General features: G+C 45.9%; 1 protein-coding gene across 1 annotated transcript in view; it reads right to left on the reverse strand.

Annotated features, from left to right (window-relative positions):
* LIMD1 (LIM domain containing 1) overlaps positions 1-20,186 on the reverse strand; it is a 64,947-nt gene that overhangs the window by 8,504 nt on the left and 36,257 nt on the right. The window contains exons 3-4 of the mRNA XM_044253741.1: positions 3,693-3,760; positions 2,536-2,598 (exon numbers count right to left, since the gene is read on the reverse strand). Coding sequence (XP_044109676.1) covers positions 2,536-2,598; positions 3,693-3,760 — 131 coding nt within the window. The remainder of the gene's footprint in view (positions 1-2,535; positions 2,599-3,692; positions 3,761-20,186) is intronic.

Consider the following 20,186-nt stretch of genomic DNA (forward strand, 5'->3'; position numbering starts at 1 on the left):
TTTCTGCCATGAGAGGCTGGTCCTCACTTCAAGAAGTGGAGGACAGTCAGTCACCCCCTCACCGCCCTGCTGGGTACTGTGAGCGGCCTTGTGATCCTCTGTGATGGGCAGAGTGGGGATGAAATGATGTGGGGAGAGTCTCGAGTCAAGGACTTAAGGAGTCTGGCAGCCTCCCTCCCTCTTTTGCTGTAGGAAGTTCAAGGTAGACGACTGAATGGGATCCCTGGTCACAGGGAGAAAGGCCTGGGAGGGAGAGGCCATTGTGGACACTCAACTGGGACACCAGCCGAAAACCGCTGCATAGGAGACCCCAGACAATGTCACGCGGAACAGAAGAATCATCCCACTGACTCGTGACCGACAGAGTTCCACGAATCACCATAAAGAAGTCACAGCTGTTTTAAACCACTATGTCTTGGGCGGTGATGTACCATGAAGCAGGAGGTAACGGAACTACCATGAGGCCCCAAGTAGGCTTAGGATACCTGGAAATAAAAATAGCGTATAATCGTGTTTGGACATTTGGACACTGTGGACTTGTATGCAGTGGGTTTGTCAGAAGGACTCTTAAATTGAGGACCAGTTCCGCCAAAGAATCGGATGCCTGTGGAGTCTGCCTGGACTCCACAGGCATCCGATTCTTGTGGAGTCTGCGGAAGGTAGGGGTGAGGGGGTGTGGCTCCTGCCTGCCTTGCCTGGGGGGGGTGTGGGGAGGCCTTGGTTGCCAGTGAGGACTCTGCCCTCCCGGGGCTAAGCTCTACCAGAGTGTATCCGGGAGTGGACAACAGCGGGTTCTCCTCATGAACAGGGCAGGCTCCAATTCGCTGCTGTTTCACACACGTTAGCAAGAAACCAGCGGAAATGAGTGTTGATGTCCAGCAACGATACTCAGAGAAGCTTTATTCCTAGATAGCCTCAAACTGGCAACCGCCCAAATCCCCAGCAGCAGAACAGCAGATACAGAAACTGCTCTCGCTGTCCAGCAGAAGTCTACCCAGCAATGAAAATAAACCAACTACGGACACAAGCCACAACATGGATGAACTTCAAGAATGCTTGCTAGGGGCGCCTGGGTGGCTCAGTTGGTTAAGCATCTGACTCTCAACTTTGGCTCAAGTCATGATCTCAGGGTCGTGAGTTTGAGCCCCACACGGGGTTCCACACTGGGCACGGAGCCTGCTTAAGATTCTCTCTCCCTCTCCGGCTGGCCCTGCCCGCTCCCCCCCAAAAAACTACAAAGGGGCGCCTGGGTGGCTCAGTCAGTTAAGCGTCTGCCTGCGGCTCAGTTCATGATCTCAGGGTCCTCGGATCGAGCCCCACGTTAGGCTCCCTGCTTCTCCCTCTCCCTCTGCCGCTCCCCCTGCTTGTTTGCTCTCTCTCTTTCTCTGCCAAATAAATACACAAAATATTTAAACAACAACAACAACATTTTCTAAGTGAGAAAAGACAGACTCAAAGGACTCTATGCTATATCATTTCATTTATATGCAGTTCCAGGACCAGCAAAACCAACAGGGGCAATAGAGCTCAGAATAGAGTACCTTTGGAGGAGGGGTTCCGGACGGGGAGGAAGACAAAAAGGAAGTTTCTGGGGTGTGGCATATGGGAAATATCCACACTTTGACCTGGGTGGGGTCACATATGTGCATATGCAAAACTTCATTCACTTGTACACTTAAGATGTGCATCCTTTACTCTAGGAGTTTTTTCTCAGTAAAAAAGGTAAAAGAAAAAAAATAGCAATGATTAACAATTCCTTTCTTCAGAATGGAATTAATGGGTCAGCTTAGAGGGGGATTTTACCTCTTTCCAACTAAAAGAATATTATATAATAATTTTTCTTGACCAGTTTATTGAACAAACTCTTGAGGCCTGATCTCCAATGGTGAACAGTTTGATCCTGAGACAGACCAAGTATTCAGCATTTGTTAACCTCACAACCTTACCCTATAAGGAGGCCAGGAAAGAAACACTGTTCCCACTGAAGAGATAAAGATACTGACGCCCAAGATAAGCTCAGAGGGCCAGTGGCGGAGTGAGAAACAGGATGTATAAAACTTGCTCCTTGTTCTGGTGTCTCAGAACTAACAACAGGCCCGCGTCTTAGGAACGGATCATCTTAGAAACGGATGGAGTCAGGCAGAACACGGGGCACTGACAACTCTGTTTATCTGACTTTTTGTGCTGAACTCCAAGGGCAATGAAGTTTGGGATTTGGCATCTCACCTGGGACACCACGGGAATCACAGAAAATCAGAGGGAGGCCAGTATGAACCCAAACCCCTCAGAGAAACGAGCATCATCAGAAACACAACACTGTGTGAACTACATGATTAAGGATGCTAACGCCAGTAAAAGTCAACAATATGGCTTCTCATAGAGCAAACACCAGCGTTATGCAGGTCTTCTCTTAATAAAACCAGACGCAACCACAAATCAAGTTAGGAAACACAGTTTTCCACAGTTAGTTTCTATTTCTGTGACTGCCTCCCCCCTCCCGCCATGCCGTCATCTCGTTCCGATGACCCTACTCACCATGTCCATGATGAGATGCCCACAAAGAAAACACCTGTCAGCAGACTGCTGGAACCCAGAGTACTACAGAGGAAAAAGAAAAGAAAGTTGAAGCCAGGCAGGACAGATGATCCAGCCACGTGCCCACCAGTCACAAGGATGACAAGGAACTTATCAGAAAGAAGTGTCACTCTATACAGGAATCTGTTGTTTCCTGGAGGACAACACAGTTGTGTGATGAATCATGGAACAGCTTCTGCCACGAAGCCATTACACATACCAATACCACTCACCTGAACAAGAGCCACATCTGGGCACCCACAACATGCCGGGCTCTGTGTAAGAGGCTGTGCATAGAGAGGCTTTAGCCTCTAAGCCAGTGGTTCTCAAAGAGGAGTTCCCTGACATGACCTGGGAACTTGTAGGAAATGCAAATTCTTGGGGCGCCTGGGTGGCTCAGTGGGTTAAGACTCTGCCTTAGGCTCAGGTCATGATCACAGGGTCCTGGGATCGAGCCCCACATCTGGCTCTCAGCTCGGTGGGGAGACTGCTTCCCCCTCTCTCTCTTTGCCTGCCTCTCTGCCTACTTGTGATCTCTGTCTGCCAAATAAACAAATAAATACAATCTTTAAAAAAAAAAGGGGGGGGGCGCCTGGGTGGCTCAGTGGGTTAAGCTTCTGCCTTCGGCTCAGGTCATGATCCCAGGGTCCTGGGATCGAGCCCCGCATCGGGCTCTCTGCTCTGCAGGGAGCCTGCTTCCTCCTCTCTCTCTGCCTGCCTCTCTGCCTACTTGTGATCTCTGTCAGATAAATAAAGAAAAAAATCTAAAAAAAAAAAAAAGAAAAGAAATGCAAATTCTTGGGCTCCACCCAAAACTGAACCCCAGTCCGGAGGTTTAAGAGAGCGGTGGGGGTAGGCAAATGAGCAGAACACAAGAGGATAGGCCAAGTGACCCTCAAGCCCCTTCCAAGCACATAGTTCTGCGGCTTGTCATTTGCTTCGGGAACAAGGGTCACCCGGGGCATCTACAGAGGGAAAGTCAGGAACCCCTTCTCTGGCTGCGCTCAGCTCCCTGCCGGCACCGGGGATCACAGAGAGAAACCACCCTCTTCTGCTTGGCCCCTGCCCCTGATTCTGCTCAGGACTTCGAGTAGGGGAGGTTAGGGTAACAAACTCACCAGGAAGTCTTCCTCACAAAACACCTTGCCGTTGACAAAATAAAAGGCTTTTCCTCTCAGCTTCCGGCCTAAGGAAAAAACACAAAGGCAGAATGAAAAGAAGATGATGTGTGCGGTTTGAAAAAAGGAGAAAAGAAAGGCAAAGTGTGTTTAAACAGAAACAAACATGCACAAGATGCCAGGTGTCCCTAGGGGTGTGTGTGGTTACAGAAAGCTTCTGGCCAGGCCCCTGGCGGGTGGGTGTGGCCGGGGACACCAGCGCTGCCTTGGGAATCATCCTACGCCCCCTTCTCCCACTTCCTCTCCACTGAGAAACAGCCCACTGAGACATCTGGTGAGGGGCTGGCAGAGGCACACTCGGGGGCAGGGGTGGGGTGGGGTGGGGTACAGGGCAACAGTTTGGTGTGAGCTGTTTCCCACAGGTGTTTGGGATATTACCGTTGACATGTGCTGCTCCAGGGGACACTGGTGACAGCCTATCAGGAAAGTCCTAGAAATTGGTCAACTTTATTTCCTTTATTTTCATGTCTCTTTCCATCTCAACTATACAGAAAATACGTATTGTTGGACAGATAATGATTTTTCTTGTTTTCCCCTGATCTAAATGGGGTGAGGAAGGGTGGAAAAAATTCAAAGCACCCCCTGCTGCTTAGGTGTAACTTTAGTTTCCATAAAGCCAGGACACTGGCAAGACTAGCACAGTTTACCAATGCCCTTGATCCCTAATGAAAAAATACAGAAGGTCACATGTTCAAGGAGCATCTTTGTAGGAGACCCTGGGCCCATAACTCCGAGGCGTTCCCAGATCTAAGAACACTTCCAGCACCAGGCACACCACGCGTGCAACAGACCGTGCAAGTTTCCAAAACTGAACGCATTCTAAACTCTAGCGGAATCACACCCCTTGGAGCCAGGATCCGCAGCATGAAACCAAGCTCACCAAATGTTGTGCAAACGCTAATGGGGCTCCAGGCAGAGAAACCACCTTGATTAAAGCACCAAGCATCCTCACCTGGGACCCCCCAGAACAGGCCAAGAGCACAAGGCGACACAGAAAAATTGGTGACACAGACCTGCTGGGGCTTAGAGAGGGCCTGGAAAGGCTCAGTCAGTGCAGAGGAAAAGCCACAAAAAAAGAAGTGTAACTACAAAAGCAAAAAGCTCCAGAGAGATTAAAGACCTTGAGTGTGAAAAACAAAAGTTATCATAAGAAAATGTGAGCAACGGTCTTGGACTGGGGCGTGGCACAGGATTTCTCCGGTAAGATACAAAAGGCACACCTTATGAAGGTAAAGGTTGATCCACAGGACATCAAAAATTCAAACTCTGTTCAACATAAAACAACATATACAAAGTTCAAAAAATAAAACTGTTGAAAAGCCAAACAGTTCTGAGCGGGGAGGGAGAAGGAGTGGGTCAGAGGATGGCAAGTGGAGGTCGTGTAGAGAGAACAAGGAGAAAGGGAAGACAGAAAGAAGCCTGGAAGGACGAAGATTCTGGGGCTGACCCTCCACGCTCCTGCCCCTGCAGCCCCCTCCCCAGGAAGGCCCTGCCCTTCTCGGTGTCCTGCTTGTTGCTGGGAGACCCACTGCTATCTTGGTGTCTCCCCATCCCTCTGATCGGTTCCTATAGAACTTTCTAATATTCTGAATATACGCTGCACTCCTTGAGGACAGAACGTTAACTTCAACTTGGCCTCATAGGAGGACGGCTTGCCTGTGGTCTGACTGCAGGCAATAAAGGGCAAGTTGGAGAAATAAAAAGGCAGGCAGGCCGGGGGCCAGAAGATGCTGCAATGCATGTACCAAGGCAGTAGTCATCGAAAACGTAAAGAACACCAAGCGCCTATCTGACCAAGATAACCCGACGGAAAAACCGAGCGAAGGATAAGAAGTGAAAATGCAAAGAGAGAATCTGTTAAACTCTAGGCAGTAACCGTTTTACAAGATGTTCAATCCTACCAGCAATCAGGATATGCAAATTAAAACCACAAGGAGATGCGGTCGCGGTGCCGGATGGACTAAAATCACTAAGCCTGGCAGTACCATGTCATGGTGAAGGTGTGGGACAAGAGGAAACCTTTCCCGATCAGCACGATGGGAGTGGGAGTGTCGATCAGCCATGAGTACCCTGGGAAGAATTCGGCAAGGGCCCAGAAAGCGGAAAACCCACATGCCCAGCACATACCCCTAGGGGTTCCCTGTGAGAAGATCTCCCAATGTGCAGAAGGAGAAGCACATAGGGCTTCACTGCAGCATTGCAAAAATAACCTAGATACCCAGAAGCATCTTCAATGTTCATTCAAGTAGAAAAATTGAGAAATACATTGAGGGAGAATTTGGAGTTATAGTCAATGGATGCGATACCACACAGCAGTCAAAATGCATGAACTAGATTTGTATATATCGTTAGGAACTGAACTGAACCCACTGCTGTGCAAATAAGGAAAATTGCTCAATGATATATATGCTATAGGATAGTGTGTGTGTGTATATATATACACACACATTAAAAAAATATATATACACACACACAAAATCATGAACAAACACATATGCACACACAAACTAGTGCTGTATATTTTTTATGATACTTGTCTATGCGATAACAGAAGAAAAACTGGGACTGGAAAGATCCATACACTGAATTCATGACAGTTCCTGTCCTGGGGAAGGGGGAATTGGCATGTGGGAAGGGGAACCAGGACAATTCCAATTTATCTGTAATATTCTACTTCCTTTATCAGAAATAAGTCCAAAGGAGAACATATAAATGTCCGTGCATTCTGGGTGGCAGGTAAACAAAGGTTATTTCCTACTGTGCTTTCCTGTAGTTTTGAAACTATATACAAACACACACACACACCCACACCTTCTTTAGGTGAAATACTATAAGCCAAAGGCAAATGACAAACCAGAGAAAACATCACACTGTAGGACAAAAACAACTTCATTTGTCCTCATACGCGAGTAATTCAATTAACAGTCCATATAGAAAAATAAGCAAAGAGGGGCACCTGGGTGACTCTGTCAGTTAAGTGTCTGCCTTTGGCTCAGGTCATGATCCCTAGGGTCCTGGGATTGAGCCCCCCCCATCGAGCCCCAGGTCCTGCTCCCTGCTCAGTGGGGAATCTGTTCCTCTCCCTCGGCCCCTCCCTCCCCCTGTTCATATTAGTAATCACACTGAAGACACTCCTCAGTCTGTGAGGGAGAGCAGAAACTGGATAAGCTTATGAGAGAGAATTTGGTATCAAATATCAATAGGATTTAGAAAGTTCGGATTATTTTGACTGAAAAATTCCACTGCAGGAATTTATCCTAAGGAAACAATCAGAGTTGGATTGTGTAAAGGATCTTCACCTCAACATTATTTAAAACAGCTGAGGGATGCCTGGATGGCTCAATTGGTGAAGCATCAGACTCTTGAATTTGGCTCATGAACTCAGATCATGATCTCAGGGTCTTGAGATCGAGCCCCACGTGGAACTCCACACTCAATGGGGAGTCTGCTTGAGATTCTCCCTCTCCCTCTCCCTCTGTCCCTCCCTCTGCTTGTGCGCTCACACTCTCTCCCTAAATAAAACCTTCAAAAAACATTTAAAACATTAAAAAATAAAATAACTTTAAAAATGAGCATTGAGCAAATATATAATTCCTATTAAACAAATAATAGCATTTATACTATTATTTATAGCCATAAAAAAAGAGGTTTTCAAAAAAAAGACTTGAAGACACAGAGAGATATTTAAAATACTTCAGAAGGTGGTATAAAAGCATATTTGTGTATGAGTACAGATATGGAAACGTGTTCACACACCTGTATGTTCACAAAATTATGTGTAGGTTCATACACAGCAAATGCATACAAAATGTTAATAGTCATTATCTCTGAGTATAGAAAATGGGTGGTTTTTATTTTTTCCTGCAATGACTATATATTATTTTCATAACCTGAAACAAATTAAAATAGGATGAGGGAGTGTGGAAAGAACAATGGGGCATATGTTAGAAGCCTACAATGCAAGCCTGTAGCTCTCCAAACCTTCTTTCCTGTCCTTCCTCAAAGTTAGTTACATTCACTTCTGGAAGGTTCTAGAACCTTCACAAGCATTTCCTGACTCTGAAAGTAGGGTGACAAGAAGGGGCACTTATAACTAAATGATTTCAAGTTTCATTGACAGAACCCCCCTTTACAGCCATAGGAAGTTCATTTATAAAGATCTCACTTTCCCCTCTATTAAAAAAAATTCCAGCAAACTTAAAGTTGTACACAGGAAAATGAGAACTAACTAGAGTAGTCTCTCCCATATTTTTGTTCCAATCAGGCACCTGGGTGAGAGCCTCCGGTCCTTCCCCAGGCAACCACGGCGACAGGAAGGACGCAAATAGTCCACCACGAGGGAAAACAATGCCCAACACTGTCTGACCACAAGGAAAACCAAAGTCCAGCCTGGGAGTGGGGCTGGCTTGTTTTGCTGCCCCCGGGTTCCGAGAGGAAAGGAGGCGAGGCTGCAGATCCCAGAGTGGCCACTGGAGAGAGCGAGGGGGCCGTCTGGAAACAGCACAGGTCTTCCTAGACAGAGATGCGGCTTCTGATCCAATGCAGAGAACACGGGGCTCTGGTTCCAGGAACGGAGTCCAGGAAGTTCCAAGGAATCTGAGCTGGGAATTAACTTTCTGTTTTAATAAAGGGCATGTCACCTCTGTTTCAGAAATTATAGAGAAGGGTTATTAAACCCGTCAAGGGCCAAGCGCTCTAGCGCCCTAAGAAAGACAAACAAGAGCTTTTTCATTTATAACATCAACAAACATTTCTTAAATGATCACAGCCATTTATGACGGTCCTCCTGGCATATTTCTGTAAGCTACTGATGAGAGTGTAAAATGATAAACTCTCCCTGGAGAGAAACTTTAAAAAGTGACTCGGTGCGGCTCTCCGGGACTTCACTTAAGGAAAGACTCAGAAATGTGAATAGATATTTACTTAGGTCCACACCAGACCTTAGGAGAAACGATTATGTAAAACAGAGTACATCAAAATGATAAGATATTATGCGGCCGCTTCAAGTACGGTTCAAGTACGTGTTTCAGTGAGACTGGCGAATGCTTATCCTATAGAAGGTTACGGTTACTCAAAACACATTAATAAATGAAAAATGCAAGCTGGGCAGCTGTACAATTCGATTTCAGGAACTTACGCACATACGCACACATGCTGATATGCCAAGGAGAGAAAACTCTAGAATGCCGTATTCTGAAACTGACAGGGCTTGGCACTGGTAAGATGGTATTTTACCAGGAAACTGCACTGTCAATAGTGCTGTTTAAACTTATCTAGTATCACGCAGCTCTGGTAGGTTGTATTACAGGGAACTCCTCTTACTACTTTATATGTTTCGATATTTGACATTTTTTTTCTACTATTAGGGACACCTGTAGATGGTATCAGAATTTCACTTTTTGCTTTCATACACTTACATTAACATTCTTCTAGAATTATGTATTTAGTAATTTGAAAAGCGATGCTTTTGTTTTTTAAAGATTTTTATTCGTTTATTTATTTTGAGAGAGGGGGTGCGCATGAGGGCGGGGAGGAGCAGAGGGTAAGAGAGAGGGCGGAGGGGGAAGAATCTCGAGAAGACTCTGCCCGGAGCACAGAGCCCCAAACAGGGCTCTGCCCAGGGCTTCGTCCCAGGACCCTGGAGACCAAGGTCCGAATGGAAACCAAGAGTCAGAGGCTCAACTGACTGAGCCACCTAGGTGCCCTCGGGGTTTTGTTGTTGTTGTTGTTGTTGTTTAAAGTAGGATTCCCGCCCAACACCAGGCTTGAACTCACCCACCCTGAGATTAAGAGTCACATGCTCTACCAACTGAGCCAGGCAAGTGCCCCCAATACTTTAATTTTTTTTAAAAGAAAACCCTTATGGGGTGCCTGGGTGGCTCAGTGGGTTAAAGCCTCTGCCTTCGGCTCAGGCCAAGATCGCAGGGTCCTAGGATCGAGCCCTGCATCGGGCTCTCGGCTCAGCAGGCAGCCTGCTTCCCCCACTCTCTGTGCCTACTTGTGATCTCTGTCTGTCAAATTAAAAAAAATCTTTTAAAAAAAGAAAGAAAACCCTTATGTAACAGTACAAAAATTAATAAAGCTAGATCTAAAAATTGTGTATTTCAACTGCGTAAAGAAGAAATTCAAAGGAAAAAAAAAAAATCTGCCCAAGAGTGACAGTGCCTCTGGTGGACATACATGGTATCTGCATGCTTCGGGAGCAGGGGTGGGGAGGAGCCTCGTTTGCTGATTGTGTGCTTCTTGATACTTTCCTGCACTTCCCCAAACTTCTACCAAGGAGCAGGCAGGACTTTAATTGTCCTCTGAAAAACTGCCCAGCTGGCTAGTCAAATCCTGTCGCTGCTGATCCCCAGAGCTGAGAAGTCCCCTGTCCAGACCCTGGTGGCCAAGGGAATGGCTTCAAGGCTGCATCTGTTCTTTCTTTATTCTAAAATAATAATAATAACTATTGTTATATATAATAATAATTGTATATCATATTGATATATAATGTGTCATATTAATATTATAAACATAAGTATTATATATTAATATATTATTATCTATTATATATAAATAAATAATATAGAATATAGAATATATATAATATAGATTATTAATATAATATATACTATGCAGATCAATAATTATTGTTGTATATTATATTTTATATGACATTAATATATTCATATAGAATATGATAATTATATGTTCATGTTATATATTAACATGTAATATATCAATATATTTATAGAATATAAATATCCCATATTATTATAATACTTGTTATATAGATTAATAATTATGGATAATAAATATTATTCTTACTACTATTGAGGACTCCCCCATAGAGAAAGGGTGGGGCCTTAAGTATGCTCTGAAGCACTCAAACTCCACTTTTGACCTCAGTTCTAAAAGACTATCTAAAAAAAAAAATTAAAAAAAAAAAGACTAAGTTGAGAAACTAGATCCCACAACCAATTTGTTTATATTTTATAAGTAGGAGAAAAAAATAAAACCCTAACATCCGTTGATTGCCTTGTAGGTTTCAAGTACCATGTTTACAACTTTCATATATTAACAAGTCTAAAAACATGTAATGTTATCACATGTTACTGCACCATCAGCCCTCCTTCCTGGCTTTGCCCCAGCCCACGCCTTTCACAGGCAAGTCCATGCATCATTCCCTGTCACTGCTGTAGGTTTTTGGTTCCAGTAAGTGGGGAAACAGCTCACCAAAGAATGAGGCAGAAATAAAACCCATCACATGACAATATCACAAAGCAGTGCCCAGATGCGGGAATTAATTATCCCTGGAAATCACTAGAAAGGACACCCCGGAAATGCTCCCACTTTCTGGGTTTCCCTTTCTCTTCCTAAAAACAGGACATTGATGGGAGGAACGTCACCTCCAGTTCGTACATTCTGAGGCTCAGAGTAGTAAGTGGGCAGGAGGGGAACCCGGTTAGTCGGCCCCTGAAGCCCACACCTGTCCTGCTGTGCCACGAGACCACCCACACAATTTAATGCCTGAGAGTACACACCTACACATGGAATCCACTTTTTCTCTTCCTACCAAGGAATCGAGAAAGGAATTTTCATTTTTTAACGTTTATTTATTTAAGCAATCTCTACACCCGATGTGAGACTCCAACTCACAACCCTGAGAGATCAAGAGCCGCATGTTTCTACTGACTGAATGAGCCAGGCACCCAGAGGTTTCTGGTCTTTAAAAGCAGGAAATCAGGGGGCAAGTATTCTTCTGACTGAATCATTCCAGGTCTGGCCAATGACGCAGATGCTAACCTGGCAATTCCTGGAATCACTGAAACCATCCTGAAAGTTCCATGCCACTGCTCCATCCAGAACCCCAAAAGGTCTTCACTGACACACACACAAGTAGCCAACCACCACTAGGTGGCACCAAACCACAGCCCAAACCCACAGAGAACGCCAGGAGTGGAGGCGGCTGGCTTAGGTTATGTCACTCATTAACCCTCCAACAATGCCACCTTGCAGGGGAGGCACTTTAAGGACCACCCACCGCATTATGCAATGGCTAAATCCCTCAAGCACACTTGCCCACCGTGGCTATGAATTGGGATTTGAACCCAGCTCTCTGGCAAGAAGTCAGCACTCTTCCCATCACGTGATACCCTCTTTGTCCCCCAAGGACTCTCAGACTCAGGGTAGGGGGAGAAGGGGGATTTCCTGACCTTCCCCATCAAACCTCTTCCTCCCTCTTCAGAAGCACCTGCTGGGTTTGTTAAAACACAGACTGCTGAGCCCCATCCTCGGGGACCCTTATAGGTCGGGAAGGGCCTGAGACCCTGTCCCTCCCACATGATGCTCAAGGGTCTGGTCCAGGGACCACACTAAGATAGACAATGCCTCAGGCCAGTCTCTGAACCAGCATTTCCACTTGCCAAGATTTGTCTTGGTCAAACAGAAGTGTGAAGATCTGGATCATCCCTGAACAACAAGCAACCAACAGAACGGGGAGGGGGACGGCAGGTCGGTGCCCCGTCTTCATAATTCAGCCTCAGAATCATCCCACTTCTGGCAGGGGAATTCCTCACACCAGGAAACACGTAGTGATGTGCACCCCAAAAATATACCAAAGAAACCGTTTTCCCAGAGCTTTAGAGCAGTCAAAGGTGCTCTTTATTTTCCAATCACAACAAGTTTAGGAAATACTGACTAATAAATATACAGGCTTGTCAAAAGGCCACTTCCTATTGATGGTGGATATTTTATATTTGCCTTTGGGGACCCCTTCAGTTGAAAAGAAAACTCTGGATGAAGCCAGTCTACCCCCATGAAGGAAAGGGTGACCACAGTCACAGATGTCACCAAGAGAAGTTGGCCACGTAACCTGACAAATAAAACTAAATGTGCCATTCTCGCCGTTCTCCCCTCCCTCCAGAAATAGGAACGACTTGTCCCTTCTGGAAAAGTAATCGACCCTGAGCTGTAAGACTTCATCACAAATTTCAGTGTCTAAAATGCCTCCCCGGAAAGTAAAAAGGGAAGGTTTTCCTGGCCACCAGAGGCGTTCCTGAAAAAAGGAAGTAAAAATGAGCAACTGTTTAGATTTTGTTGTTACTGTACTGTCCCAAGAGGGTAACTTCTACCAGCATTGTCCACTGCTTACCAATCATACGTGGCTATTCGTATGTAAATCCAAGTTAATAAAAATCTTTAAAATGTGGGGTACCTACGGACTCAGTTGGTTAAGCCTCTGCCTTCGGCTCAAGTCATGATCCCAGGGTCCTGGGACCAAGCCCCTGGGATCAAGCATGGGGTTCCCTGCTCAGTGGAGAGCCTGCTGCTCCCTCTTCCTGTGCCGCACCCCTCCTTGTGCTCTCTCTTGGTCTGTCAAATAAATAAATAAAATCTTAAAAAAAAAATTAAAAAATGGTTAGAATTCAGTTCAAGTACTTGAACAAGAACATTTCAAAGTATCCCGCGGCCACTTGTGATAGAGAGCAGCCAGGCACCGTTTGCTTTATCGCACAGAATTCTACCTGATCTACCTCTTCAGCTTCCTCCAGAAGAAGTTAACTCTTAAAATGAACTAATACAAACCGACAGGAAAACCAACCAAATTGGCTCCGTGCGAATGAAACAATGCACCTGGATTTCCCCAGGCTGGGGCAGCCTCAGCGGACTGAGGAACAAGGTGGAAGGTAGAAAGTAGAAAAGCAACGAGGGCTGCATCCTGGGCTTTGCCACTTCACAGAAACGAGAGGTTGGCCAGTCACCTGACCCTGTGGGTTCCTTGGTAGAGGATGTCGTGGAGAAGACAAAACTGGGGGGTTTCAGTGGGGAGCCCAACGTGGTGTTGGCTCTTTTTTTTTTTTTTTTTTTTAAAGATTTTATTTATTTATTTGACAGAGCGAGATCACAAGCAGGCAGAGAGGCAGGCAGAGAGAGAGGAGGAAGCAGGCTCCCTGCTGAGCAGAGAGCCCGATGTGGGCCTCAATCCTAGGACCCTGAGATCATGACCTGAGCCGAAGGCAGCGGCTTAACACACTGAGCCACCCAGGCGCCCCGTGGTGTTGGCTCTTATTAAGTGTTAGCCTAAGTCACGGTTGCCAGGATCCTGTCAATGACCTTTGTGTCCTACCTGAGCTAAAACTCTCATCCGCTCCCACCTCCTTCTCCCCAAACCCTCCAGGTCACTCCTTCCCTCTCAGTTTATCTGTGGTAAAGGGCTGGGTTTTTGTTTTCTTTTTCAGCTCCATCAGCCAGACTTATTTTCTTGCAAAATACAGTATTTTGAAAAACAAAACATAAAATCCAAGCAGCAGTCTACTCTCTCAAACTGTGAACATTGCTCAATGGTCTCAGTTTCTGGGCTTCTCTCCTTACTGGCCAGCACCGTCGGGGACCACACCACGGGAAGCCCCACTGTACACTCCACTCCTCTTCTCACTGGCTGCCCCCAGGTCTGTGTCCGTACTTTCAGTTTCACAAACCCACTCTCTTCTGGTTTTCCATTCCTACTACTCCAGGCCATTATCACCTGGATCCAAGAAAAGAACGCTGAACAGGGATAAAATCCTGGAGACCTGCCCAGAGTCTCCTTGCGTGTCCTGCAGGGCTCGGATCAGCTCGTGCCTGTGAAGAGACTAATGAAGCCCAGGGCGGAAAGTCATCCACAAGGGCTGAAAATAGTGCCTATTCCCACCAGTCAGAGCGGGAAAACTCATAATCCACAGGGTTCCACTCAAGAAGGTTCTACCCTGGGGTGCCTGGGTGGCTCAGTGGGTTAAGCCGCTGCCTTCGGCTCAGGTCATGATCTCAGGGTCCTGGGATCGAGTCCCGCATCGGGCTCTCTGCTCGGCAGGGAGCCTGCTTCCCCTCTCTCTCTGCCTGCCTCTCTGCCTACTTGTGATTTCTCTCTGTCAAATAAATACATAAAATCTTAAAAAAAAAAAAAAAAAAAAAAAAAAAGAAGGTTCTACCTTGGAGTGAAGGATAATTAGTCTGGGATGGAGCTCACCATCTCCAAATAACTTACCTGCCTCCTGGGACAAAGCTCAAGAAGATTTAAAGGAATACAAAGATATCCAGGACTCAACAAAATGAAATCACAATGCCTGGCATCTAATCGAAGATTACCAGGCATGCAAAAAGGCGGGAAGAGAGGACCCATAATGAAGAAAATAGTCAACCTACGGAAATCAAGCCAGATATGACACAAAGCTTAGAATCAGTAGGAAAAGAGATCCAAGTTATTGCTACTGTATGCCATATGTCTAAGACGCTAGAGGACAATCTTTACAAATGCCCAAGGGGCTGGAGACAACGACTAGAGTATCAGAAAAGAAGAATACGCTGGACGGGTTGGGAGACTGCACACTGCAGGAGAAAAGGTTAATAGATTTAAAGGCATCATAATAAAAACTGGCCACACCATGGCCAAAATGAAACAGAGAGGAAAAGAGTTTTAAGCATAAAGAGAACATAAGGTAGTTGTGAGGCAACTTCAGTTAGCTAAGATTTAATTTAAGGGGTGATTTGTTAAATGTAACAAAGAAGCAACAAAAGGGGTAACAAAGCCCCTGGGTGGTGGAGGGATGGGGGGGAGGAAGGGTGTAGCAAAAAAAAAAAAAGTGAAGAAATAGTGGCCAGAAATGTTTCAGATTTGACAAAGGTTATAAACTCACACATCCAGAAATCTCCACACACCCTCATCACAGGAAACATAAAAAGGGCCCCAAGCAATATCATAATCAAATTTCTCAAAATCAATGATAGAAAACTTAAAAGCAGCCCGAGGAAAAGGACATGTTACCTACAGAGAAACAGAGATAAAGAGGACATCAGATTTCTGATGGAAAACAATGGAACTACACCTTTAAAGAAGTGAAAGAAAAAACTGAAAAAACTATCTGTCTAGAATTCTCTAGCTCCACAAAAATATCCTTTATTCTTTTTAAAAAAGATTTATTTAGGGACACGTGGGTGGCTCAGTCGGTTAAGCATCTGCCTTTGGCTCAGGTCATGATCCCTGGGGTCCTGGGACTGAGTCCCGAATCTGGCTCCTTGCTCAGCAGGGAACCTGCTTCTCCCTCTGCCTGCCGCTCCCCGTGCTGTATGCTCCCTCGCACGCACGTGCTCTATGATAAATAAAAATATTTTTGGAAAAAGAAAAATCTTTAAAATAAATAAATAAATAAAAATTAAAAAGACTTATTTATTTATTTGAGAGAGAGAGCATACAGGGGAGGCGGAAGGGTCGAGGGAGGGAAGGGAGAGAAATCTCAAGCAGATTCTGCACTGAGCATGGAGCCCAATGTGGGGCTCAACCCCATGACTCACGGGATCATGACCTGAGCTGAAACCAAGGGCAAGATGAATTCAGACGTATAAAAGCCGAAAGGATTCATCACCAGCAGATCTGCACTATAAAAAAAGGTTGAGGAAGGCCTTTAAGCAGAAGGAAAATGGTACCAGATGAAAATCTGGATCTAAACCAAGAAATGAAGACAACAGAAATAGCAACTGCCTGGGTAAATGAGATTTTTTGTCTTATTAGTTAAATCTCTTTAAAAGATAATTGACTAGAGGGCGCCTGGGAGGCTCAGTGGGTTAAGCCTCTGCCTTTGGCTCAAGTCATGATCCCAGGGTCCTGGGATCGAGTCCTACATCAGGCTCTCTGCTCAGCAGGGAGCCTGCTTCCCCCTCTCTCTCTCTCTCTCTCTGCCTGCCTCTCTGTCTACTTGTGATCTCTCTCTCTCTGTCAAATAAATAAATACAATCTTAAAAAAAAAAAGATAATTAACTAGAGCGATAGAAACAAACTGAGAGACCAGAAACAAACCCTAACATTTAGAGTTAATTAATTTTCAACACATTTGCCCAGACAGTCCAATGGAGAAAGACTAGTCTTTTCAACAAATGCTACTGGGAAAACTTCAAATCCATGTGTGAAAGAAAGAAGTTGGACCTCTATGCCAAACTGTATAAAAACCCACTTGGGGCGCCTGGGAGGCTCAGTGGGTTAAAGCTTCTGCCTTCGGCTCAGGTCATGATCTCAGGGTCCTGGGATCGAGTCCCACATCGGGCTCTCTGCTCAGCAGGGAACCTGCTTCCTCCTCTCTCTCTGCCTGCCTCTCTGCCTACTTGTGATCTCTGTCTGTCAAATAAATAAATAAAATCTTTTTAAAAAATCCACTCAAAATGGATCAAAGACCTCAACTTAAGAGCTAAGACTGTAACATTCAGAAGAAAATACAGGCGTGAGACTTTGTGACCTTGGGTTGGCAATGTTTTCTTTTCTCTCTCTCTTCTTTTTTAAGATTTTGTTTATTTATTTGATGGAGCGAGAGAGCACAGCAGGGGAAGCACAGGCAGAGGCAGAGGAAGAAGTAGGCTCCCCGCTGAGCAGGGAGCCTGATGTGATTCGGGGCTCAATCCCAGGACCCTGGCGTCATGACCCGAGTCAAAAGCAGTCGCTTAATCAACTGAGCCACCCAGGTGCTCCTGGCAATGTTTTCTTATACAAAGTACCCAAAACACAAGAAATAAAAGAAAAAAAATAGATAAATCAAACTGCATCAAAATTTAATAATAGTAACATCAGGAAAGTGAAATGAGAGAACATATTTGCAAATCATATACTGGAGACTCATATGTAAAATATATAAAAAATGTATTAAAACTCAATAATAAGAAGAGTTCAAAAACCCAATAAAAAATGGGCAAAGGAACTGAATACACATTTCTCCAAACAAGACGTGCAAAGAAGCCCACGAAAGGAGGGTCAACATCATTAGTCATCAGGAAAATGCAAACCAAAACCACATTGAGATTCAACTTCACACCCACTAGGATGGTCAGAATCAAAAGGTCAGATAACACGAGTGTTGGCAAGGATGTGGGATCCTGACAGCCTCACACACAGCTGGTAGGAATGTAAAATGCTGTGGCCACTTTGCAAAACAGTTTCTCAAAAACTCAAACACAGAGCTACCGTGTGGCCCAGCCATTCTACTCAGATACATACACAGAGAGATGAAAACGTGTGTCCACACAGGTGACCCCTGAATGACATGGGGGTTAGGGGCGCTGACCACCCCCCCATGCAGTTGGAAATCCACATATAACTTTGGACTCCCCCCAAAATTAACTACTGACAACCTACTGTTGACCTTCTGAAAGCCTTACCAACAACTAAACAGTCGATGAACAAGTATTTTGTATTTTATATGTGTTATTTACTGTATTCAAACAACAAAGGAAGCGACAGAAAAGAATGTTAAGAAAATCCTAAGAAAGAAGCGCCTGGGTGGCTCAGTGGGCTAAAGCCTCTGCCTTCCGCTCAGGTCATGATCCCAGGGTCCTGGGATGGAGCCCCGCATCAGGCTCTCTGCTCAACAGGAAGCCTACTTCCCCCTCTCTCTCTACCTGTCTCTCTGTCTACTTGTGATCTCTATCTGATAAATAAATAAAATCTTTAAAAATAAAAAAATTAAAAAAAAAAAGAAAATCCTCAGGAAGACCCGTTTCCACTATGGTACTGTCAAAAATCCACATAAAAGTAGACCTTGTAGTTCAAACCTGCATTGCTCAAGGAGTGAATGTACAATGTTCGCAGCAGCATTATTTGTAACAGCCAGAAAGTTAGAAAAAAGTGCCTATCAACTGACAGATGGATAGATGATATGTGGTCTATCCAGACAATGGAATATTATTCAGCCATAAAAAGACCCACGTTCTCATATGTGCTCCAACGGGGGCGAACCAGGGGCGCCTTACACTAACTGAAAGGACCCAGTTAGCACAGACCACACAGTACTGGGTCCATCTCTACAAAACCTCCAGAATAGCAAATCTATGGGAGTAGAAAGCAGATCCGCGGTTGCTTAGGGCTGGGAGAAGAGGGGCAGAATGGGGGGTGAGGGCTAAAGGGTACATATGGGGAATGCCCAGCAGTACCCACAAAGTATGAAGGGCAGCAGGGGGTAAGTCAAGATCAATGCAACACTGGCCATGTAGGGGCAGACACAGACCTCTGCAACCGGCTTCAATTTAACCATAGCTTCGGACACCTCAAGGTGGGTGAGCGATCAAGGTGTATATGAGACCAGAGATCAGAGGAGCCCCAAGAGAGACCTCGAGGGAGGACAGCACCTCGGAAGGTGGTATGCGCCTCGGTGGAGATGAAGGGTGAGGGGGACAGGCACGGGTAGGGGCGGGGGGTGTCCTGGAAGGCCGGGGGACTCTGCAGGAGGGCAGGTGGAAGAGAGAGGGGCGGGACAGGAGATAGACAAGGAGCTGGAACTGGTTTAAGGACTGGGACCAGAGAGCCGGGGTGCGGGCCCCCCAAAGGTGATCCTTGAAAACCCGGCCTCTGTGCGTTCTCAGAGCGGAGTGTGGGAGCCCATGTGGTATGGATTCTCTTCCCCCTTTTAACAACGGGCAGGAAAGTTGTGCTGGCACTCAGTCTCCAAGTCAACAGGATCTTGGGCAGCGTCTGGTTTTGAAGACGGTGGAGGCGCGAAGAAGAAAGCGTAGGATCTGCTTCTCAACGGAACGGGCGGGGAAGCCGAGTGAGCACGCGACAGGGACGTCCCAGGCATCGCGTACAGGCACGGCACACGCTCTTTGGTCTTGTTTCAGTACTGGGTTACGGGGAAGCTTCTCCCGTGTGTTATTTTTTTTTTTTTTTTTACAGCGTGACTCTATTGCCTTTGTGATGTCTAAAGCATGAAAATAGTAAATGTCACTGAGCATTCCTTCATCATAAGTGAACTTTGGTTTAGGAACTAGATGCCTTCCCTGCACGGTGCAACATTCTGGCCTCTAGCCACGTGTGGTTATTTACATTTAAAGTTCTTTTTTTTTTTTTTTTTTTTTAAAGATTGCATTTGTTTGAGAGAGAGAGTGAGTGTGGGTGGGGGGGAGAGAGCAGACACCCTATTGAGCAGGGAGTCCAATGTCATGCTCGATCCCATGATCCTGAGGTCATGCCCCGAGACGAAGGCAGATGCTTCACTGACAGAGCCACCCAGGGGCCCCCACATTTAAGCTTTAATTAAAATGAAATACGATGTTCAATTCCTCGATCTCACTAGCCACGTTTCAAGTGCTCAAAAGCCACATGTGGCCACAGACTGCTTCGAGTCTGGAGTTCGGGAAGCGGGGAGCTGGAGGCCAAGGGAAGGCTGGGGCGGGGGGCGCTGCGGGGAGACAGATCCCTGGGGGCGCTCATCACGCACGTGCATGCATGCCTCTGCTCCACAGATTTCAGGAATCGGGGTCTGTGCACCTGCAGCCTGGGGGTCTGGGTGGTTGGGGGCTCCTTGTGACTGGGACCGATCTCCAGCAAAGGGTGAGAACCACCAGTGTGAGCGAAAACACACACGGTGGGGCCACCTGGACCCCAGTCCCCCACGCACCAGTCATCAACGGCTCTGAAACGCCACTTCCTCTTGTGTA

Source organism: Neovison vison, chromosome 6, assembly GCF_020171115.1.
Source record: "Neovison vison isolate M4711 chromosome 6, ASM_NN_V1, whole genome shotgun sequence".
Taxonomy (NCBI): domain Eukaryota; kingdom Metazoa; phylum Chordata; class Mammalia; order Carnivora; family Mustelidae; genus Neogale; species Neogale vison.